The sequence below is a fragment of the Thamnophis elegans genome, chromosome 6 (genome assembly GCF_009769535.1).
Source record: "Thamnophis elegans isolate rThaEle1 chromosome 6, rThaEle1.pri, whole genome shotgun sequence".
NCBI classification, from domain to species: domain Eukaryota; kingdom Metazoa; phylum Chordata; class Lepidosauria; order Squamata; family Colubridae; genus Thamnophis; species Thamnophis elegans.
This window is the reverse complement of record NC_045546.1, coordinates 19,461,380-19,483,802: the sequence shown is the minus strand read 5'-3', so window position 1 is coordinate 19,483,802 and position 22,423 is coordinate 19,461,380. Positions and strand designations below refer to the sequence as shown.

General features: G+C 40.5%; 1 protein-coding gene across 3 annotated transcripts in view; it reads left to right on the top strand.

Moving 5' to 3' along the window:
• Window positions 1-22,423, top strand: part of ARHGAP20 (Rho GTPase activating protein 20) — a 101,708-nt gene that overhangs the window by 14,781 nt on the left and 64,504 nt on the right. For 2 of the 3 annotated variants that reach the window (XM_032220074.1, XM_032220071.1), the window contains exon 2: window positions 11,562-11,650. In XM_032220074.1, the coding sequence (XP_032075965.1) occupies window positions 11,562-11,650 (89 nt within the window). The remainder of the gene's footprint in view (window positions 1-11,561; window positions 11,651-22,423) is intronic. The other variant, XM_032220073.1, reaches the window with a different exon arrangement.

The window sequence follows — 22,423 nt, the reverse complement described above, 5'->3', positions numbered from 1 at the left end:
GGGGGGGGGCGGCCTGTCAGGCTTGGAAGCCATCTTTTGCATTGGGCCTGCCACATTCAATGCTGTGGAAAAATGGGAGGGGGGATTATTTATTCATCCATCCATCCATCCATCCATCCATCCATCCATCCATCCATCCATTTATTTATTTATTTATTTATTTATTTATTTATTTATTTATTTATTTATTTATTTATTTATGTATTTAATCAATCAAGCATGAATTAGATAACAGATATAAGTATAGACATGAATTATAAATAAATGAAATGAATATGAATACCATGGAATATTAGGACAGGGATGGTAGGCACACTGGTGTGCTTATCCACATTCCCTTAAAGACCTCTTAGGAACCGGGTGAGGTTGACAGTAGAAAGTCTAAAGCTAAAGTTTTGGTGGTTTGGGGAAGAAACCACAGTGTCAGGTAGTGCATTCCAGGAATTGACAACTCTGTTACTAAAGTAACATGTATTATATATGTAGTATGGGAGATATATAGTCATAATACCATTCCCTTTTCACAAAAGTCAAGGACATCTTGCCCTGCATCTGGAGGGGTATGACTGGGAGGCATCTCCAGTTGGGACGGTGTCTGATGGGTCCATGTGATGGACATGTGGGTGTTGGGCAGGGGTTTGGATTTTCATTTAGGTGGGTAAAACCTGGAAGCTTTCAGATTCGGGTTTTCCCAGATGTGCCAATATGACATCTCTAATAAAATGGAACTTTGAGGAACTTCAAGCCTCGGAGTCTTCTTTCATTGGGGGTGTTACTTGTATCCCTAACACATAAACATTTAACATTATGTGATACATATACATTATCTATATTATATATTTTATATGCGGCCCAAGACAATTCCTCTCCACTCAATGTAGTCCAGGCAAGTTAAAAAGTTGGACACCCATGATTGAGAGTAAATAAGCAGCTGGTGAGCCAAAAGCATATTTGGCCAAAGGCATTTTCCCCCTAGCTGATAAGCAAACTTACCAGATTTTAAAATGATGAAAATGTTTACATTTTGTTGAATTTGAGCAAATGTTGCTTCTTCCTATCTTTTTTTCACTCACATATAATGCCCAAACAATAGGGATTAATACAATTGTGTGTATGCCTTCTGCAGGGTAGGGTGTGATATGGTAAAAGTTTCATCCTGATTTGTTTAATATACAGTGTCTGACCATACATATTGTGGTCAGGTGATACAATAAAGCCTTAATTTACTTGATATGAATTCGAATGCAGTAGTCCAAATTTCTGTCTATTGATTCTAACAGAACAAGAGAGTTGTATCCAAATCAGCCTATGTAAGGCAATTAAATGTACGTATGTTAATTTTACATGAATCATTTGCAGCAGTTTGTAGCAGTTGCATAAGAACTATGACTTATGGCAGCTGCGTGAAATGACATGATTAATGTAAATGAAGCAATTATACATTTAACATTAATGTCCCCCCCCCATTAGTCCAGTTATGATTTCACGGTACTGCAAATGTATACTGCTAATTTCTGGGTGATATTGGAGTGGGTCATATATCATCCGGATGTTGTACATTAGACAAGGTGTACTGTGATGTGAATGAATCATACACTTATTTTAAAGGAAGGATGTTTAGAATTTTGCCTCTTTACCATTGCTGTAATTTTGTTTCCATGCTTCATAATTATATTCAATAATTCATCCAAAGTCACTTAGAGTTTTATGTTAGGCAAAGAGATAAGTGTAGTTTTGTTATAATTCTATGACCTTGAGAGCACATTGCTGAATAATAGTATCCAAGATTCAGCTGTTCTCCATGGCACTGAGATATATAAGTGGACATCAGAAATTGGCACATTTTGTGTGGATTTATATGTGTTTGGAACAAGCATAGGACTGTCTAACACAGGTCAGTTTTTAAAATCCTATTGGAAAAGAGGATGGGCATACTCTCTTAAGTGTTAATCTACTTGATTTATTTATGTACATTTGTGTGCACTCATGTGAGTTCTTGGTTGAACGGCTGGAATTTTTTAAAGAAGATGATTTGTGCTGAAATTCTGTAAAGTAATCTTGGCATTAAATCCTACAGGAGGAGATTTCTTTTAAACATTCCAAAACCAAAGTGTTTTTTTTTCTTTTCTAAAAAACTCTCATCTGATGGAATAGCAAGTTGTAACATTTCTATTATTTTATACTTTTAATTTAAATCAAGTAGGTTTTTGCACTTTTTTCACTATTAATTATCTATACCACGGGTGTCAAACTTGAAGTTTTTTCCCTTCGCGGAGCTGGAGTGGGCGTGGCCTGCACGTGGCGCAGCCGGCCTGCAGGCCACTAGTTTGACTCCTCTGGTCAATACCTACCATCATTTCACTATATACATGATGTTTTACAGGCATCCCATCTGTTCAAACTTGGGACAGCTGGTGGGGAATGAAATCTTATAATTCAATTTTACATGGAAAAATGAGGCTGGTAATGTATATCAAATCTCTAGATGTAGACTTAAACTTCTTTTTATAATCAAAATTATGCATTCTGTTTGCTTGGCCATACTGAATTTTTTAATAGGTAGATTTGTCCTATATTTATTTGGATTACAAGTTTATTTAACCCTGGGCTTTCTCCTTCACATGGGGGAGGTTGTGCAAAGTTTTACAGAATTGAAATCACAATAGCCCTTTGTCATGTAGTTGGAAGAAATGTCCTTCTGGGTTCAGTTCCAAGTGGGGAGAAAGATACTGGAAACATGGTGGCTGTTTGGAAAGATGGTTTTAACCATCAAGGATCACATGACTTGAAGATGTTGGGTGAAGAGAAAAAGAGAAGAGATGCTGAGAGTGCCTGAGTTTTATACCCTCTCTGGGCTTTTGAATTTGAGCTTGTATTCTGATTGGTTGTTAGACTCCCACTCTGATTGGTTGTTAGACTCCCACTCTGTAGGCTGTCCTGAGTCCCAAGCTTGGTTGACTCTTGCTGGGTGATGATGTAATGAAAGGGCTTTGGGATTCCTATTATGGCTCTGCCTGAAGGAGGTAGATTTTTGTTATGTAGAATAGACTTTTACATGGTCTAAATGGCCCATTGACAAGTGTGGGGGATGAGTTTCTGCCTCCCTTTTAGGGGAAATATTCTGCCCTTTTAATATTTCCTAAAACATTTCATTTTTCTAGGAAAGGGGTGGATGCTAACTTCCTACAGTGTTGTTTATTTATTACTTACATTTCATATTTTTAGGGCACACTGGTAGATGAACATTTTTCCTAACTTTAAGTATTCCAGGAGAATGTTTCAAAAATGTCCTTTTGTTTGTGGTGTCTGAAAGAGTGTTGAGTTCCTAAAAAAGTACACTGGGCATGATTTGAAAGAGAACTCTTGCACATGCCTGCGATTCATTAAAACAGCCCTCTGTGTCAGGTGGGGGGGGGGAAATGCTACTGTTTTAAGGAGACCATTAAAGCAACTCTTGCATGGTAGAGAGCTGCAGTGTTATAATATTGTTAGGACATCATTGCCATCTTTGAAGATTTATAATCCTCCCCATTTTAGCTCTGGGTCTAGTCTGGTCTGCTTTGGCTTGCTCTGGTGACTAAAATGGTCCCTTGCAATTGCCACTTGCCTGCTTGAAATAGTTTTGAAGAACTCTTCAGTGAGCATGATAAACATTTCGGACTGTGGAAAGTTATCACCCAGCCCTCTCCCAGAAAAATGAAATATCCTAGGAAATATTGAAAAGGCAGAATATTATATTTCCCTGGATGTGAAAAGGAAGAAACATGCTTGAAATTGAGAATAGCTCCCTGTAGCTTCCTGCCTCCACCCACTTTGTCAATGGGCCATTAAGAAGGCCAAGGCAGTCCCTTTACATAATAAAGAGTTCTCCCCTTCAGCTCCAAGGGATGGGATTAAGGCACGATAATATTGGCCCTTTACCCAACTCACCACATGGCATCTGAGAACTCAACCAAACCTGGATTCAAAACACAGCCTAGAGAGTTGCCCCTGCATGGCCCCATAGGAGTCTGACAACAAACAGTATACAAGCTCAAGATCAAAGGCCAGAGAGGGCCTAAACCAGGGACTCAGCATCTCAGCCAGCCCTTCTCTTTTTCTCTACCAACATTGAAACATGTGATCACCTTTTCTGTTCAGGACTCAAGCCATGTGGTCCTGTCCACCATTAAACCATCTTTCCAAGCAGCCTCCATGTCTCCAGTGTCTTTTTCCCCACTTGGAGCCGAACCCAGAAGGACATTTCTTTCAACAGGACATTGCAAAGACTGGAAGTAGTGGATTATATCTTAGTGGCTATGATTATTTTAAAGTAGGATTTTGAATCCTAGTAAACAATTCTTGCTTGTGAGTGTTGGTACAGGAGAGACACATACACATACACATACCCTTGTATTCCACTGTCGGAAGTTAGCACCCCCCCCCCTCACTCTCCTAGGAAAATGGAATATTTTAGGAAATATTAAAAAGACAGAATATTACATTTCCCTGGATGAGAAAAGGAGAAACAAGTTTTTAAAGACAAAGCAGCTCCCTGCTGTTTCCTGCCCTCCCCCTTTGTCAATGGGCCATTAAGGCCTGAGTCAGTCTATTCTACATAACAAAGATAGGATTAATCCTCTACCCATCTCACCACATGGCACCTGGGAAATTACATCAGCCAGTAAGGCAAAGAAGCTTGGGTCTCAGGACAGCCTACTAAGTCAGCTAAGATCCCTGCCCCTGAGCGTCTGACAACCAATCAGAATACATTTCTTACACAGGGACAGGAAGCGGCGCCCAGGAGAGGGTATAAAACTCAGGGATTCTCAGCATCTGGCCCTTTTTCTTCTTCAACCAACATCTTGAAACATGAGATCCCCTTTTTCACCCAGGAACTCCAAGCATTAAACCATCCTTCCAAGCAGCCTCCATGTTTCCAGTGTCTTTTCCCCCCACTTGGAACTGAACACAGGACGACATTTCTTCCAACAGCACCTCAAGTGTTTCCCAGTTCTTATGATTGTGGAGGAAAAATGGAATGTGTGTAGGGCATTCTTTGTTAAGATATTAAAGACAAAACAGAACGTAGATCCCATTTGTAGTCTGTGTTCCTTTCTTTTTTATTTGCATGTCTTTCTAGACTTTAATGGAAATGGCAATACTTAAAAATACAGTGTTAAAATGTGTATTATTTCATCAGATTTAATTTCTCCCAACCATTTTCTATTTCTATATCTTTCTATTAACTGTTACACAAATCCTATGGAGAATTATAAGTATAAATCTATTTTGGGGTAGGGATTAGAAGACTTTCAATTCATCCAACATAGAACCTAAATCCCAATTCAGACATTTCTTAAATAGTTGCCTGGAATGTTGTCTGTTATGACGTTATGACATTTTTTCCTTTTATTCAGGAAACAGGGCACAAGGCACTGTTTCGTGACTGAATACTGTAAATAGATCTCGACTAAGCCTGGAGAAATAATACCGTATATACTCGAGTATAAGCCGAGTTTTTCAGCCCACTTTTTGGGCTGAAAAAAGCCGCCTCGGCTTATACTCGAGTCTACAACTGGATCCGGCAGTGCTGTTGCCTGTTGGAGGAGGAGGAGGCGAACCAGCCTGCCATCGCCAGCCACCGCTAGCCCTGCTGCTCTTCCCACCCCCTTCCAAGCCCCACAGTCCAGCGGATGGAGCAGCGAAGCCCCGGGGCTTCGCTGCTGCTCCCCGCATTTGCTGCACGGGGATCCCTTGGAGAGGGGATTCCAGCCTGCCATCGCCAGCCACCGCTAGCCCTGCCGCTCTTCCCACCCCCTTCCAAGCCCCACAGTCCAGCGGACGGAGCAGAAGCAGCTCCGGGGCTTCGCTGCTCCATCCGCTGGACTGTGGGGCTTGGAAGGGGGTGGGAAGAGCGGCGGGGCTAGCGGTGGCTGGCGATGGCAGGCTGGAATCCCCTCTCCAAGGGATCCCCGTGCAGCAAATGCGGGGAGCAGCAGCGAAGCCCCCGAGCTGCTTCTGCTCCATCCGCTGGACTGTGGGGCTTGGAAGGGGGTGGGAAGAGCGGCGGGGCTAGCGGTGGCCGGCGATGGCAGGCTGGTACGCCTCCTCCTCCTCCAACAGCACTGCCGGATATCCGCCCAACGCTGCGGGGGCGCCAGCGGGAGCTTTGGCGGCTTCACCTCAGCCGCAGCGCTGGGCAGCAAATGTGCTGGTGCTGTTGGAGGAGGAGGAGGCGGCGGCAGCAATAGCACCTGAGGACAGGACAAGAAGCAATGGAAACTTGTCAGAAGGAGACTCAAGCTGGAAATAACAAGAAATCTGACAGTAAGAACAATTAAAATCCTAGGAAAATGTCCTTTCATGAAAAATTACTTTTTCAGTTAACGCTGCCTGACATTAGTTGGGTGAACAGAAATATTAGTTGGCCAATTCTAAAAGGGAGCACCAGAAAGAACTTAAAATATTTTTTAAGAGAGCTGGGTTTTTCATTTATATTATATGTATGAACAGAATTAACACAAATTGCAGATACCAATCAAACATAAAGAAAAAAAGGATGAAATAATGCTCATTTTAAAAAACTCAGTGAAAATAAAAACAATATACCAAGAAGGTGGCATACTGGTTGTGATTTGATCTCTTCGGGGGATCCCGGGGATCCCCTATACAAGTATTTTAATATTGCAGACTTGCAGTATTATAAGTCATACTGATATTATAGAACACTTTAATTAAGCGGGTCCCTTGAATAAACATAACTTTGAGTTTCAAATAACACTGATTTTTTATTTTTGAAATTTACCGTAGCTGCTGCATTTCCCACCCTAGGCTTATACTTGAGTCAATAACTTTTCCAGCTTTTTGGGGTAAAATTAGGTGCCTCGGCTTATATTCGGGTCGGCTTATACTCGAGTATATACGGTAATCCATTTGTCTAAAAATGAAACGTCTTGATTTCTCCTAATGTTTTTTTGCCTCCTTGGCAGAAATGCAAGTTGTCCACAAAAATAATGGTAGAGCTTTAGCTTTATCGTACAGCTTTGTTATTTCCACCCTGGAACGAGAGGCTGCAGTAAAATGAGTTCCTGCTATACCTTGGAATCAGGAGTGGGTTTCTCGCACCGTTCCAACCGGTTCGGTTGGAACGGGGCCGGCGGCATCCTCGTGCACGTGCGCGGTGCACGCATGCGTACTAGCGTCTGTGCGATGCTCCAGCTGCTCCTGGAGGATCGCGCAGGCACTGTATGCGTCCTGCGCATGCGTGGAAACGCAGAACTCGTCAAAACCGGGTAAGGAGCGCGGGTGGGCGGGTGCGCCCTTCGCCGTTCCCGGAAGTTACTTACTTCCGGGTTCGCCGACCAACCGGTTCGCGGGGACTGCCGCGAACCGGTTGAAACCCACCCCTGCTTGGAATATGTGGGTTGGAATATGTAAAAGCATCAATTTATCTTTACTACATCTTTTTCATATCAATATAGCCCATCGTTCCAACATTGCAGGTAGGAAAGGAAACTGGGTAGCATCCATCAGCCTCGAGGCAAATTTGAATATTGAAAATCAATAATGGGCTAAGTTGGATCGATTGACTGAAAGAAAGGAAGCATACAGGTATATCCCAACTTGCTTAGCTGTTATTTGAAGTTGTGATAAACCCGCCAAAAGGAATCAATTTTAAAGTTCAGACAGCCCCTCTCCTACAGTCATGTGAACTCATTTTGAGTACTTGGCAGTCATCTCTAGGTAGAATGGTTTACAGTGTCCCATGTTCATGATTTACAGTGTTTTGCTGAAAAATAGGGTTTCTTTCTGGTTTTCGGCAAAAATGAACAATGCGTTTGGTTAATGACTACAGTGCTTGCTTAAGAACTGGAGGAGGGGGATTTCACTTAATGATGATGATTCGTGTAATGACTGCTACGAAAACAAGGTTGTAAAATTGAGCCAGTCATGTGATGGCACATTTTATCACCCTGAAGACTTCTGACCATAGTGGGCAAACTCCATTAGAGTCATAAGCCAAGAACTACCTGTACTTCTTATGTTTTAGATGAAACATACATAAAACTAACTTATCCTTGTTCTGCATCAAAAACATGCTGCTCACCATCTGCAAGCCTTATAATACTTCTTCTAAAAATAGCTTGTTTTTACGGTAGTTCACTAGCCAATATAATGAAGACGGTCTATTGCACATGAATCTCTCTGATGATGCATTCTGTTTCGTGTCTGTTTTACAGAAAATGCCAACAATATTTAGTACGTCTGTTTGATTATTTATTTATTCAGTTTCTATGGCCACTCATCTCAGTCAAGTGACATCGGGTGGCTGGGGTGGGGGCTTGCCATTCTAAAACTATAAAACAGTGAAAATAATTAAAAACAATAAAAACAATCCACAAAGTAAATACAAGTTTATTACATTAACTAACTTATAGGGTGCCCTGAGGTTAAAAAAAAAACCCGTTCAGAATAGCAACCAAAATGTACAGTCTCTGAATTGGAAAATTGGAAAGTTTTAACCTGCATTTTTTATACTTCCCTTTTAATATTTGTCATTTGAGTTTACTTTTTTGAGAAGCTCCTTCAGCTAGAAGCCGTTTGCAGCTTTTGTAAACAGTTATTAAGTGCAACCACTAGTACTTTTGCCTATACTCAAAAAACAAATCCTCACAGGGACCTTGTTTCAACTGTTGCAATTTGTGCTGATTCTGTTAATGGTTGAATTGGCTCAAGTATGAATAGCACTGCCCTTAATTTAATTAAATTAAGAGGGAGCCAAGTTAGAACAAGCACAGTCTTCCTGAGGAAAACTAAGAGGAATGTGATGAATTGTTAATTAAAATAAGTTTAGTTATAGTTTATTGCTTGTCTATTGAGTACTGTATTATCATTCATTTAGTATGTTACCTCCATCCAAGGCTGAAAGTGGAACAATAAAACTGTAAAACAGACAAATCCAAATTTCATAAAACCAGCATACATACTCATTAAAAAGGAAATCTTAGTTGTTTTAATGTAGATGCCAGTCTTGAAACCAGCCTTTTCCTGGTCATCTGTGCCCTATTTTTTAATACCTTACACACAGATGTCTTTTTCTTGTCTTTGATGGGCAGGCTGTCCTAGACCTTGACTGAGAAGGCCCATTTCTGCTGCCCCAGTCCTCCTGTCTTCCTGGGGAGTAGAATCCACAGTAGTGTATTTCTTTTTGGCCAGAGGGTAGAATCTATATTATTCCTTTTTTGGCGTGCTTGTATTGAATGGATGGATGGATGGGGTGTCAGACTTTTGAAGGCAACATAACACCACAATTAGGTTTAATATGATAGACTTGCGAGGCCAGCGCAATGGGCAACCTGGTCATACCGATGTAATGCAATATAATGTTACATACATATAGGTATATGGGAATGTGTGTTAGTTATTACTTATTTGGGTTTAGGGATTCTATTTCTTTCATTTATTATTGAGTTATTGAGATGTATTTTGTGTTGGGGGGGGGAACTGCACCAAGGGAGGCTCATTCAATTTCATTGTACACATGTTGTTCATTGACAATAAAGGTTTGATTTGATTTGGATGCTACTTGAGCAAGTGGTCTCAAATACTGCGTGTTTTGGTCACCACACTATAAAAAAGATGTTGAGACTCTAGAAAAAAGTACAGAGAAGAGCAACCAGGATGATTAGGGGACTGGAGGCTCATACATACAATGAACGGTTGCAAGTACCCGGCATGGGTAATCTAGTGAAGAGAAGGACCAGGGGAGACATGATAGCAGTGTCCCAATATTTGAGGGGCTGCCACAGAGAGGAAGGGGGTCAAGCTATTTTCCAAAGCATCTGAAGGCCAGATAAAGAATTATGGATGGAAACGATCAGGGAAAGATTCAACCAGGAAATAAGGAGAAATTTTCAGACAGTGAAAACAATCAACCAATGGAACAGAAGTTGCCTTCAGAGGTTCTGGGAGCTTCATCACTGGAAGCTTTCAAGAAGAGACTGGACTGCCATCTGTCAGAAATGATGTAGAGTCTCCTGCTTGGGCAGGGATGTTGGACTAGAAGACCTACAAGGTCCCTTCCAAGTCTGTTAATCTGTTTTACTAAATACAACCTGGACGATAACATACAGATAGATCTCTACTTACAACCATTCATTTAACGATAGTTCAAAGTTGCAATGGCCCTGGAAAAAGTGACCTCTGTTCGCACATATGACCATCGTACCACTCCTGCGGTTATGTAATTGCAATTCAGGTGCTTGGCAAATGGCTTGCATCTACAACCACTTGTAGCATCCTGTGATAACGTGATAGCAATTTGTGACCCTTTTTTGGTGATTTCCAGGGGGGAAAATGCCTATTGGGGATTCACTTAAACAAGCATGATTTACTTAATGACTATGTGATCTACTTAATGGTTGTGGTGATCTTTTTAATGACTGCTGTAAAAATTGTCATAAAATCAGATCTCACTTGGCTTACGATTAAAATGACTTCGTGACCTGACAAATGCGCGCACGACAAAAGCGTGTTGACAAAACCGCGGCTCTAAAACAGCGACGTCATCAGCGCGGCAACAACAGCGCGCTGACAGAAGCACGATTTAAGTTAAGGTAAGGGTTAGGATTAGGTTTACAGCGCACTTCTGTCACCGTGCTGTTGTCGCTGCGCTTTAGCGCTCATTCATCGCCGCGCTTTAGAACTCACAGTTTTGTCACCGTGGTTTAGTCGGGCGCGCTTTTGTCATTCGCCCTTTTGTCAGTGAACCAAATGACTTATGGACATTTTGGTCCCAATGGTGGTCATAAGTCAAGGAATGGGGCAACTTGCTGCAGCCAGCTCACCATGGCCAACTCACCCATGGCCAACTCACCATGACCAACTTGCTGCATCCAACTCACTGTAGGACAACTCGCTGCAGCCAAGTCATCATGGAACAATTCACCCCAGAACAATTCAACGATTCAATTATTTAAAATAATTTAAAAATCTATGTTAATGGTTGTCATTTACATTTGATTTTGTCCCTCCCTTTGGATCCTTTCTTTAATGATTGTGTTTCACCATTTCTTTAGTATTAATATAACTCTCATCCCACTACGAGTTGATCGCAAGGAGCTGCTGTGGTACATTGGCCGCAGTAAGTTGACTGGGGCAAGTTGTCCTAAACACTCTTGAATTGGATCCAGAAGCAGATTATTAAGACAGTGATATTCTTGCAGAACTGTAGTTTTAAAATGAGTGGGGCAGAATTGAGCTACCCCCGTTGAAAATAAGGTAGTCGAGAACACAGTGTAGGAACTGTGGGCTGCACCTTTTACTTCTGGTCTAGATAATTTGTAGTATTCTAAAAAATTCTCCTCCCCTGTTCTTAGGACTGAGAAAGGTTTTCTACTTGTCTGTCTTAAATGATCTCCAAATGGAACTGATTTTGTTTCTTTGCATTTTTAGATCTTTCCTTCCATATTATAAAAATGTCTCCTAGAGTTGCCTCAGCGATAATGGGCTGCATAGAAGTTTAATAATGAAATAAAATTTAAAAATGCTCAATGTTTAATTTTGTTTTGATGTTTCAGCAGAAAATGAAGAGCTTGGCCCAAAGACGCCAGTCAGCACCATCCCTGGTTCTCAGCAAAGCTCTGACCAAAGCCAGAACAAGTGCCAGGTAAGACGGACTCTTATTCCTTCGGGCTCCATTTTCATCATAGTGTAGTTTTGATGTGTATGTTTATCATACAGGGCTAAACTAATACCTGGAGGATAAACTGTAAGCAGGTTGATGTTTAGAATGTTCTTGCCTTGGGCAACTGGGAGGTGTGGTATAGAAAGCAAAGTTAGCAGAAAAACAGACCGCCCTCAAATTTCCATCTCTGTTCTAGCCTTAGATTACCCAACCCAGACCCAAAAAAAGGACTTTGTGTCCCGAGGCTCCAGGTTTGTTAGAGTTGCAAAGAGGGTCTATATTTTACAAAGCAATAATGAAATTGTTTCTTTCTTGAGTTGACATGATGGGAAGTTCAATCCCAAAAAAGATACACAGTCAAAGGTGGTATTCAGCAGGTTCTGACCAGTTCTATAGAACCGGTAGCGGAAATTTTGAGTAGTTGGGAGAACTGGTAAATACCACCCCTGACTGGCCCTGCCCCCATTTATTCTCTGCCTCCTGAGTCCCTGTGTCCCCAGATCAGAGGGAATGGAGATTTTACAGTATCCTTCCCCTGCCATGCCCACCAAGCCACGCCTGCCATGCCCACCAAGCCATGCCCAACAGAACCGGTAGTAAGAAATGTTTAATCCCACCTCTGCACTCAGCACTTTATTTCTGCCAGTAAAGCAGAGTTTGCTACCAAGACGATTTATTTACAAATCTTGGCTTGTTTTTAACTATGGTTTTATATCTGAATTCTGGCTTCTTAGATCAGCTGTTTTTCAGCAGCCATAAATGGGATGGTGTTGAGTGGGAAACAAAGCCTTATTCTTTTTATTCTAAATCAGCTCCGATTTCCATTTATGCTTAGACATGCATATCACATGTTATGAAGATTTTAATAATAATACAATTTTAGTTAAATCTGTAAGTTGAGATGCTTCTGGTTTAAGTTAAAGGCACTGGAGTTTACTCTTTGCATTAATTTCATTCTTAATAATTGTTTTCACCAATGTTTCTAATTTAGGTTGCCTTCTCAGGTGACATTTCTCCTTTCAGAAAAAAAGACTAATTTTCTTAATATTTTCCAGACCAATAACAAAATCATGATAACTTTGTGGGAAAATTATTTACAGCAAACTCTTTACTTGGACAACTATAGTAAAACTACTTGTTTAGGAGTAATTTTTAACATAGCATTTCTTTGGTTCTTACGTAGACTATAGCAATAGGTTCAATTCAGGGGTCAAATCAACTTACTTTGCTACCGGTTCGCAAATGTGAGTGCACACGGCATTCTCCACACATGTGTAGGACCTTCTGTGCATGTGCAGAGTGTCAATAACGGGACATGATGACGTCCCACCGCCACCAGTTAGAACTGGCTGAGTTGCACCACTGGTTCAGTTAATTGTCCCAAAATGCAGATCAGGAGATTTTGTCATTAATTTTCAACTGCATGAAATGAATGCACTACGGGTGCACCCAGGATAGTAAGAAATATGAATGAAAAAGCTGCTTTGTAATAAATCTTTGTTATGAAAATGCCAGAATTCTTTGCAAGGATAGTTTCATTGGACAGTTTGCAAGATGTAGTGTTTGGCAACAAACTTCTGCAAAACTACTTTTCACTGCAAAATGGTTAACAGATGATAAAATTACTGGGATGTTTGTACAGCATTTTCTGCAACGTTTTTTTCTCCAAGTGCTTTACGTTGGCCACCTCAAGATTAACTGATTTTTTTTTTACATCTTTGCGTTTAATTATTATCCAATAAATTTCTAAGGCTATATTTATAACTAATCTCTCCTACTCTTATAATTTATTGGAATTGCAGCTATTCAAGTCATTGGCAAAATTGCAAGCAAACACAACTAGCTCATTTAAATCTCCCTGAATGGGGCTCCATTCAGTTGATCCACTCTCCTTCTCAAAATTGTTTCTCTGTTAACAAGAATCATTCTTCTTCCTCAATAATCAAACAAATGATGTTTGGACTCCATATGTTCTGAAAATGCTTAGCTCTTGTGGCTTACTTTTTCTTCTTCTGAAGAAAAAGGAACAATGAGTGGTATGGTTAATCCCTTAAATATTTTGTTATAAAAGCTGTTTAATACTTATTCAGAATTTTTAAACAAAATATTAAGTTCACGTTTAAATAGATTGCAGTTTTTCCTTTGGTACTAAATACTAATGTTAATAGATAGTCACTCCAATGTCTTAGAGTATTTGATTAATGACTACATAACTCCTTCCCAGCTGCATCTTATATCTGCAGAGGTTTTATATGAATATCCTATTTTAGCAGCTGATTCATCTCTGTATATATTGACATTAATGAGAGAACGTGGTTAGGAAATACTTGGAAAACTGGCATATTTATATTTTCATGGTCTTTTATAGGCAATTCTGATGTATCTTTTTTTTCCTGCTGCATGACAATCACCAAAGTGTAATGTTTGCCATAGGCTATTGATTTAAAGCAGTTAAAATATAGTAACTAATTTAAAATGATATTTAAATGTTCAATTAGACTGAATATTTCTACGTGGCATTTTTGGTTTAAAACTTTTGTTTTTTTAAAAAAAGCATCTCTTGGTCTAAAACTTGATTTATAATTGTGTAGTTGATGCTTTTCAAAATAGCTAATGTTGAATTGAGTTGAACCATTTCTGACTACTACTGTGAGCCTTTAGCCATTCTACTTTGCTGTGATTTATTTCTGCACAGTTATTTTGTAAATCTAAAGTAGTTTTCAGCTTTAGTGAAAAGAAACTTGTATAAAAGTGAAATCGAAATGAAATCTGTGACATTACTCAAAAAGGGCAATACAATCAAGCTCCCATTGTGCATTTGTATAGATCAACCTGTGCTACTCATAACTCATTAGTTATAAATCTCTCAAAAACTGGTTTCATAATTATTTCTGAAACAAAGGCAAGGCATTCCTTAGTGACTATCTCTTTCTCCAGTTATCCAAAAATACGGCTAGAAGTTTGTGAAAATAACGCTTCTTTTTGGAGGTGTTATCTACCTCCTCTTTTGGCCCTATCCTTCCTGTGTTCCTAGAATTGATATTTCTTTGAGCTCTCATTCTTGTTTGTCATTGCAAAACAGTTTCCTTGTATATAAAATGAAAACGTAATTAAAACCAGATAAATCCTCTTGGCCGAGAACCATGACCCAAGGGAAAGGGAAAGTACAATAGTGATATCAACCCATTCTATCTAAAATTGTGCAGGAGGAGAGGAGCCCTGTTAGTCTGTGGTAGGCAAACATCAGGAGGAATCTCATAGAATTTTTCAGACTAACAGATTTTATTAAAAGGTATTTGGGTATCTGATGAAGTGAGCTACAAAGTCTTACAAGTTTTAGTAAAATGTGTTAGTATGAAAGGGTGCAGACCCCTGGTTGTTATTTGTTAATTGTTATTTCAGACTAACTGGATTCATTAATGTTCTTATATCTAATATTATCCTAGTCCATTCCGAGTCACAAATTGAAGCAAAAATAGAACATTAATATTGGTGTCTGATCACTTCCTGTCTCTGGCATTTACAAATCAATTTGATTTCTAAACAATCCTGTTCTCTCCTCTGTTTGTTTGTTGTCATAATTATATGAGTGCAAGATAATTTTTCGATTCTCCTTTTTTCTGTCATAATCTCACCTATCAGATAACGGCGTTGGCAAGGCTTCTTCCATAAATAATACTTCCACTGAAAATACTGCAACCAGGTTCACACTAGACATATGTTGAAAATGGTAACATCAAGCAACATCTGTTCACTTATGGTCTGCCTTTAAAAAAAACAGATTTTGCATGTAACCACTAAAAAATTATTGAGGAAGATATTTGTGAATGTGGAAAATACCGTTATGATCCACATGCTTAGCTCTGAAATTTTATTGTGTGGGAAGTGTCTCAGTGGTGACTCTTCGTGCAGTGTTTTAGATTTGTCCTGAACAATACATCTCTTTTTTTTGCTTTTCTGTGGAGAGATATTAATTGAAATCAAGATTAGCTAACAATTATATTAGTGTGAGCCAAGAGACCTTTGTTTGCATAAAGCATGAAACCATATTGTATTACTTTCTGCTTTTGAGCGGAATATTAAAACGGGATAAAATTTGTGATTTCAAATCTAAGGGGCTAAAGATAGGTACAGCTTTCTGATGGTTCTCTGTTGATTCTAGTAGATAATTGGCTACTGATGGAGAGAGCTCATTTGGTGAAGATGTGGCTGACCATCTGCAAATTGTGTCCCTCGCCTCCATAGTTATCTGGGAAAAGTTTGAACATGTGAGCATTATTAATTAATTTGGACAGGATTCTTGGAACTGTGAGATTAGCCACTTGGTTTTAGATCCATGTCCCTCCTATGGTACTAGATCAAAGTCTCCTGGGAGGTGACATGTGGTTGTGTCCATTTGCTGGTGAATGGTTCTCTGTGGGAGATAGTGGTTCCACCCAAATTAAAAGAGGAAGTTGTATGCCCTCTTCCTTAGGAAGCCATTGCTGGACTCAATGGAACTGGACAGTTTCAATCCAGACTCCAGCCTTGCCATTTTAGGGAAGATTGCTCAGGAGGTGATCAGTTTCCAACTCCAGAAGCTTGAAGGAAGGAAAGAGATTATCTGTACTTTTATGGTTGAATTTCAAGAGGGAATATAGTACCAAGATGGTATTTATTACATTTGTGGATGACCTCTGGCAGGACTGGAATGAGAGTGATCCTGAGTCCTGACCCTTCTTGGTTTCTTCTTGGTCAGCAACTTTCACTACCATCACTCATGGCACCTTCTGGACCAGCTCAAGAAAGCCTGGTCCTTTCTCCAAGGACAGTATCAGTTGGTATTGGCAGAAGGGAGGCTGGTACCCTTGATTTGTATGATGCTTCAGGGATGTACTTTCTGCCTGCTTCTATCTAACATCTACATAAAGTTAGTGTTCCTTGAAATATAACCTGTTTTTGACTTTTATATAATTTGCAGGTTCTAGATATTTTTTAAAATGGAATTGACCATCATAAAACTGATAAGCAACATATAACAACAGAGATTTTGTGTTCTATTAATGTAGGAGAAGGAATGGTAAAACCAAGTGGTAGAGTTAAAAGAAGGATCAACCTAGAATCTCTGGTTCCACCACAAAACCGCGGTAGACGAAAGCGCGCTCGACGAAAGCGCGCACGTGACATCATCACAGCGCGATGAAAACAGCACGCTGTGAGCGGTAAACTTAAAATTAACGCGTAAATCTAAATCTAACCCCCCCAAACCTAACCCTAAACCTAACCCTAAGCCTAACCCTTAACCTAACCCTAAACCTAACCCTTAACCTAACTCTAAACCTAACGCTAAACCTAACGCTAACCCTTAACCTAACCCTAAACCTAACCCTAACGCTTAACGTAACCCTAAACCTAACCCTAACCCTTAACCTAACCCTAACCCTAAACCTAACCTTTACCTTTATGTGAATCGGCTTGCTTTAATTTAATTTTAATTTTAATTTAATTTATTTTTAATTTTATTTGTCACGCTGCTGATGACGTCAGGTACGCGCTTTAATAGGGCGCGCTTTAGTGGACCGCGGTTTTGACGGGTCACGGAATCTCTATGTAGTCAGAAGCGGACTAAGGCCAATACCCCCCCCACACTTGAATTCCATTGATCCTTCGTAACACCTAGCAGGTGCTAAAACTTATTTGAGAATCACAGGCATAAGTAGCAATAAATCAACTTTATTGGAATTTCACATGTGGACCTGATCTTTTGCCGACAATTAGTTTTGCTTTAAAATCTATTAGAATCCTATTCATAATTTTAATTTTAGATTTGCAGACACATAGGAAAAGATGTAGTTTTTAATGCATTTCTTCCATCCATGATGAACAATACCAAAGCTCCATGTTTCATGGAAATTCTCGTCTTGTCTAAATCACAGTAAATGATTGTGACATGTTATTTTCCAGCATTTGTGCCAAATGCTAAATATTCTAAGATAACAGTGATCACACATGTTATCTGGTAATGCAATCAGTTTAGCTCCAATATGGAAATACAGTATGTACCTTAAAGAATTGTACTCTGTGTCCTCGAGGGTTTAATTTGGATCATCTGAGTTATGCAGCTGAGAGATAGTAGAAGATTTAGTAAATATAAATTCTCAAAAGAACTTAACCGTCCAATTCCAGTAGACAGTGTTTCATAAAAACATGCCCCATGGGCTGTTTTCTAAAGCAAGAAGAGCATTGGCTAATCCCCTGCATTTATTTTTATTTTTAATGTGCACGGGTTTTTATCTCCACGTGAGAGAACAAAAAAAACCTGACCACACTTCCATTGTCACCTTTAGGTTTCTAGAGATGTTGCCCATACACTTAACTGCTGTTCATCTTAACCCGAAGACCTGGATGTGTTTCAACCTTAAAAAAACCTTTTTCTAATCAACGCAACAGATTTGCTGCTTTGATGAATTCCTCCCATTTTATATGTCCTGGTTAGTTCTCAGTACTTCAAAATAATTATCAAAGAAAAGGCATGCCAAGTTCAGACAACTAACAAACTCTCCTTGTTTCCTCGGATTAATTGCTGCTTTGGGCTAAGGTTGTAGCATTAATTAGTGGCTTGCTGATTACTTGTTTTACAGTTTTTCAGATCGCATTGTGGTTAAGGTCTTATTTGGGAAGATGGAACTGAGAAGCAAAGCAACAAGATGAATCCCAAGATGAACTTGCTCGTGGTGACTTTTTCTTGAGAACAGTGTGGGAAGTGACCAGCCATTGTCACCTTCTAATATTTTACAAAGTTTCCTACTCTGTTTTAAAGCTCTGGGATTTTCCAGGAGGCTTCCTATTTAACCGCTTATCAAGTCTGAACCCATTTAGCTTTTTGAAATCAATGGAGCATCTTTGTTTTCTGTGCAATCATCTAGATCAGTGACAGCTAATCCTTTTGTCATTGCATGCCAAAAGCCCGCCCCAATAATGCAATGTGTGTGTGACTCACCCCAGCACACCTTGCCCCCCCATGCATGCACGCATGATCCCCCCGCACTCCCCCCCTTCTGCACTTGCACCCCGCCTTGCCCATTTTTTGCTTCCAGGTTAGTGCAGGAGGCCCTCCAGTCTCTAAAACGCGGCACAGGGGGGATGCGTAGGTTTGCCATCACGGATGTAGATAGATGCGCTGTCGAAGTCTGAAACACCAAGCACCAAATCCAAGGTTGACTTTGTCCTCTGCAGTTGCCTAAATTGGCCAATGAAAACACACAGGACTAGAGATTGGGGCCTAGTGAGCAGTGAACACTGGACTGTTGCTAGAAGTCAAATCTTGCCCCCACCCTTCAAAAAAAAAGTAATTGATGTTTAATGAAAGCATTTTTTCTATGAAGCTTTTTTTTAGAAATTTGACTAGGACAAAAATCAACACAATTTTTGAAGCGAGAAGCAGTTGATATATAAGTATTTAAAATAAGCCAATACTGTTGCAGCTTCTGGTGTGATGTGTGAACAATGCTCCTGTGGCTTGTTCAGTGCACCACAAGAAAAACAAATTTGGATTAGCACAGTGTGAATTCACAAGTCATGTAAGGACTGAAGCCAGAGTTTTTTAAAAAATCTCTAAAGGAATATCGTAATTGTTTCCCATCAATGATTGAAACAAGTATGAAAAGTGAAGCGGTGTTCATGGTTAGTGAATGTATGTGGGTAGGAGATCTCCAGGAATCCGAAAGTTGACAGGGACTAAGCACTGTTCTATTATTGCCAAGAAGATAACTTAGACATGCCATGAAGTCAAACTTTATTGAAGAGAAAATTTGCAATTTCTCAATTACATTCTCAAGTATTTTTACAATTATAGTATTCCTCGACATGACCACAATTGAGACAAGAACTTCTGTCTCTGATGAAGCTATTAAGTAAGTCATGCCCAACTTTATGAGTTTTTTGATACAATTGTTAAACAAATCACCATGGTCATTAAGTGAATCATTGATCATTAACCTACATTGACTTTAGTTGTCAGAAGCCCAGGGGTGATATACACTTACCTTCCCAACCAGCTTGCAAATGTGAGCGCATGCACCACCTTCGCACAGGCGCATATCCATCCGCACATGCGTTTTTGACAAAAAAGGGCTTAAATGGGGTGCCATAGAGCCGGGCGCAGGTGGGCAGAGCCACCCGCGATTTCCACTAACAGCTTGGGCGATCGGTCCGAACCGGTAGAATACTACCTCTGCAGAAGCCCCCTGAGAAAATTGCAAATGGTGGTCACATGACCCCGGGATGCTGCAACTGTTATAAATATATGCCAGTTGCCAATCACTCAAGTTTTGCTCATGTCACATGGGGACACTGCAATGTAAGTCATTTTATTCAGCGCCATCATGGCTTTGAATAGTTGTTAAACAAATGGTCCTAAGTCAAGGACTTATTTTCGAAGATTCCTTACATATAATCATGAAATTCATTCCCTTGGCTATTTTTTTTTTAAATCAGCACTAAGTGAATGCTTGTTCCACCAGCTCATATTTTAACTTAGTCTACTCTTCTTAAATAAAACTGAAAATATAGGATGTGGGGAAGTTGATCTTGATAACAACTGTACCCAAAGAGATGAGATTGAGAACTTCATTTCTAAAAATCTGCAAGACCAGCATAGCTATATTGCCCTTCAGAATGTAAAGCTTTGAAAAATGTATCGGTGCCCTACAACTGTTTTGCAAGCAGTTGAATGTGTAACATTATCATACTGAGTAATTGTGCCGTTGTATCTTCAGCTGCAAGTCATGGATAGACCCTGCAGAGCTTTCTACCGAGGGAGAATTAAAACCATCTAACCTCATGGTTATGAGGGCAAACACTGTTGCTATTATGGAGCGGTCCCAGAATAAACAAGGATATGAACTGCACACCTGAGAAAACACCTTATTTCAGCTCTCTATATGGAGATAATGGAAAGTCCTTTTGTCATTGAGTGATCAGGCAAAAAGGTCTACCCTTCCCTGTTAGACGCTTGTCGTTCAGCTCAAAGTGGAGAGAGATATTCACATTTTTCAGCCAAGGGGAAGTGAAAAAACTTTGAGAAAAAGTGCATTCCTTGGTCATTCACATGACAAATAAGCAGCGTTTCCTTGTTTTAAGGTAGTGAACTGTGAGATAGAGGTAGCCTTTGCTTTGCATTTTTTTCCCTACTGTGTTTATCCACTCATAGCCTCTCCCATTCCATTTTTCTTCTATTAATGTCACTTGGCACAAATTCTTAAAATTTCCTTTTTGGCTCTCTCAGCCAAAGCTTGGAATGTGTCACTGATCTAGGAAGTCAGCTATGTGCAATACACATGGCCATGTTGCTTTTGATCCCAGTTGGTCTAAGGGTCAGGGCATGCAAGAGTTATTTGGTGCTGTCATCCTGTGATTCCCCCCCCCCCGTAACATTGCTATGAATTGAAATTAGCCTCAAACGTTGTCTCAAAACTGATGCACCTTCAAGAAGCCAGAATCAGAATACTGATTTTGAAAAGATTAGTTTAAAAGCTCCTGGATAAAGCTATAGGGCAGTGATGGCAAACTTTTTCGGCACCGAGTGCCCAAACCGGAACGTCCGTGTATGTGAGCGCATGCGCACACCGGAGCACCAGAAACCCGAAGACCAGCTGGCCAGTGTGCTTTAAAGCCCTACATGGCCTAGGACCTGGGTACCTACGAGACCGTCTCCTGCCACATACCTCCCTTAGACCAATAAGATCTCACAGGATGGACCTTCTCCGGGTGCCTTCAACAGGACAATGCCGACTGGTGACGCCGAGGAGTAGGGCCTTCTCTGTTGCTACTCCGGCCATATGGAATGAGCTGCCCCCGGAGATCCGAGCCCTCCCCACTCTCATGGCCTTTCACAAAGCCATTAAAACCTGGCTTTTCCGGCAGGCCTTCTGATTGGGTGTTTGTTGTCTTTCTTTTTAACTTTGTGTGGCCTATTGTTTTAAAGTCTTATTTCTTTTTAATTTCTTTTTATTCTGTAAACCGTCTGGAGTCCTTCGGGATTGGGCGGCATAGAAATCAAATAAACTCAACTCAACTCATACCAGCCAGCTGGTCTTTAGGTTTCCAGCATGCCCATGCACGCTGGCCAGCTGGTCTTTGCATGCGCCCAAGCACCAGAAACCTGAAGACCAGCTGGCCGGCGCACACATGCCTGTTTTGGGGTGTTTTCCAGGGTGTTCGGGGGCACATTTTCTGGTGCTCCGGCACTTGCAAAGACCAGTGTGCCAGAAACCAGAAGAGCAGCTGGCAATGGTGAGTATGCCTACAGAGAGGGCTCTGCGTGTCACCTCTGGCACGTTAGTCAACATGGCTATAGGGAATTATGCCTTTTCCTTGTTCTGCTCATTTACTCAAGCTGTCTTCAGAAGTCCTTCTCTGGATATTACTTTGGAAGCTAACTGGTTGGGGATTAGGGACAACCATGCTTTCTGGAATAACTGAGTTGACCTCTACCTCTTCTCTGGGGATTCATAGACAAAAGATATAACTTCTGCCTATTAGCCCTGAGACTGAGTTTGAAGAGTTTGGACACATCTCCTTGGGCTGACTGGATTACAGTTGTTAACGAAGGCGTAGAGCAAGAAAGTCATCTTATACTCCTTAGAATCCTGGACCAGCTTCTCAGGGAGGGAATGGGGTCTTCCGCAGTGCACAGTGAACTACCGTTCAGGTAAGACCAACCATCTTTCTCTGTGCACTGCTTGGAGAGTCCATGCATGGGATAGACCCAAGCAT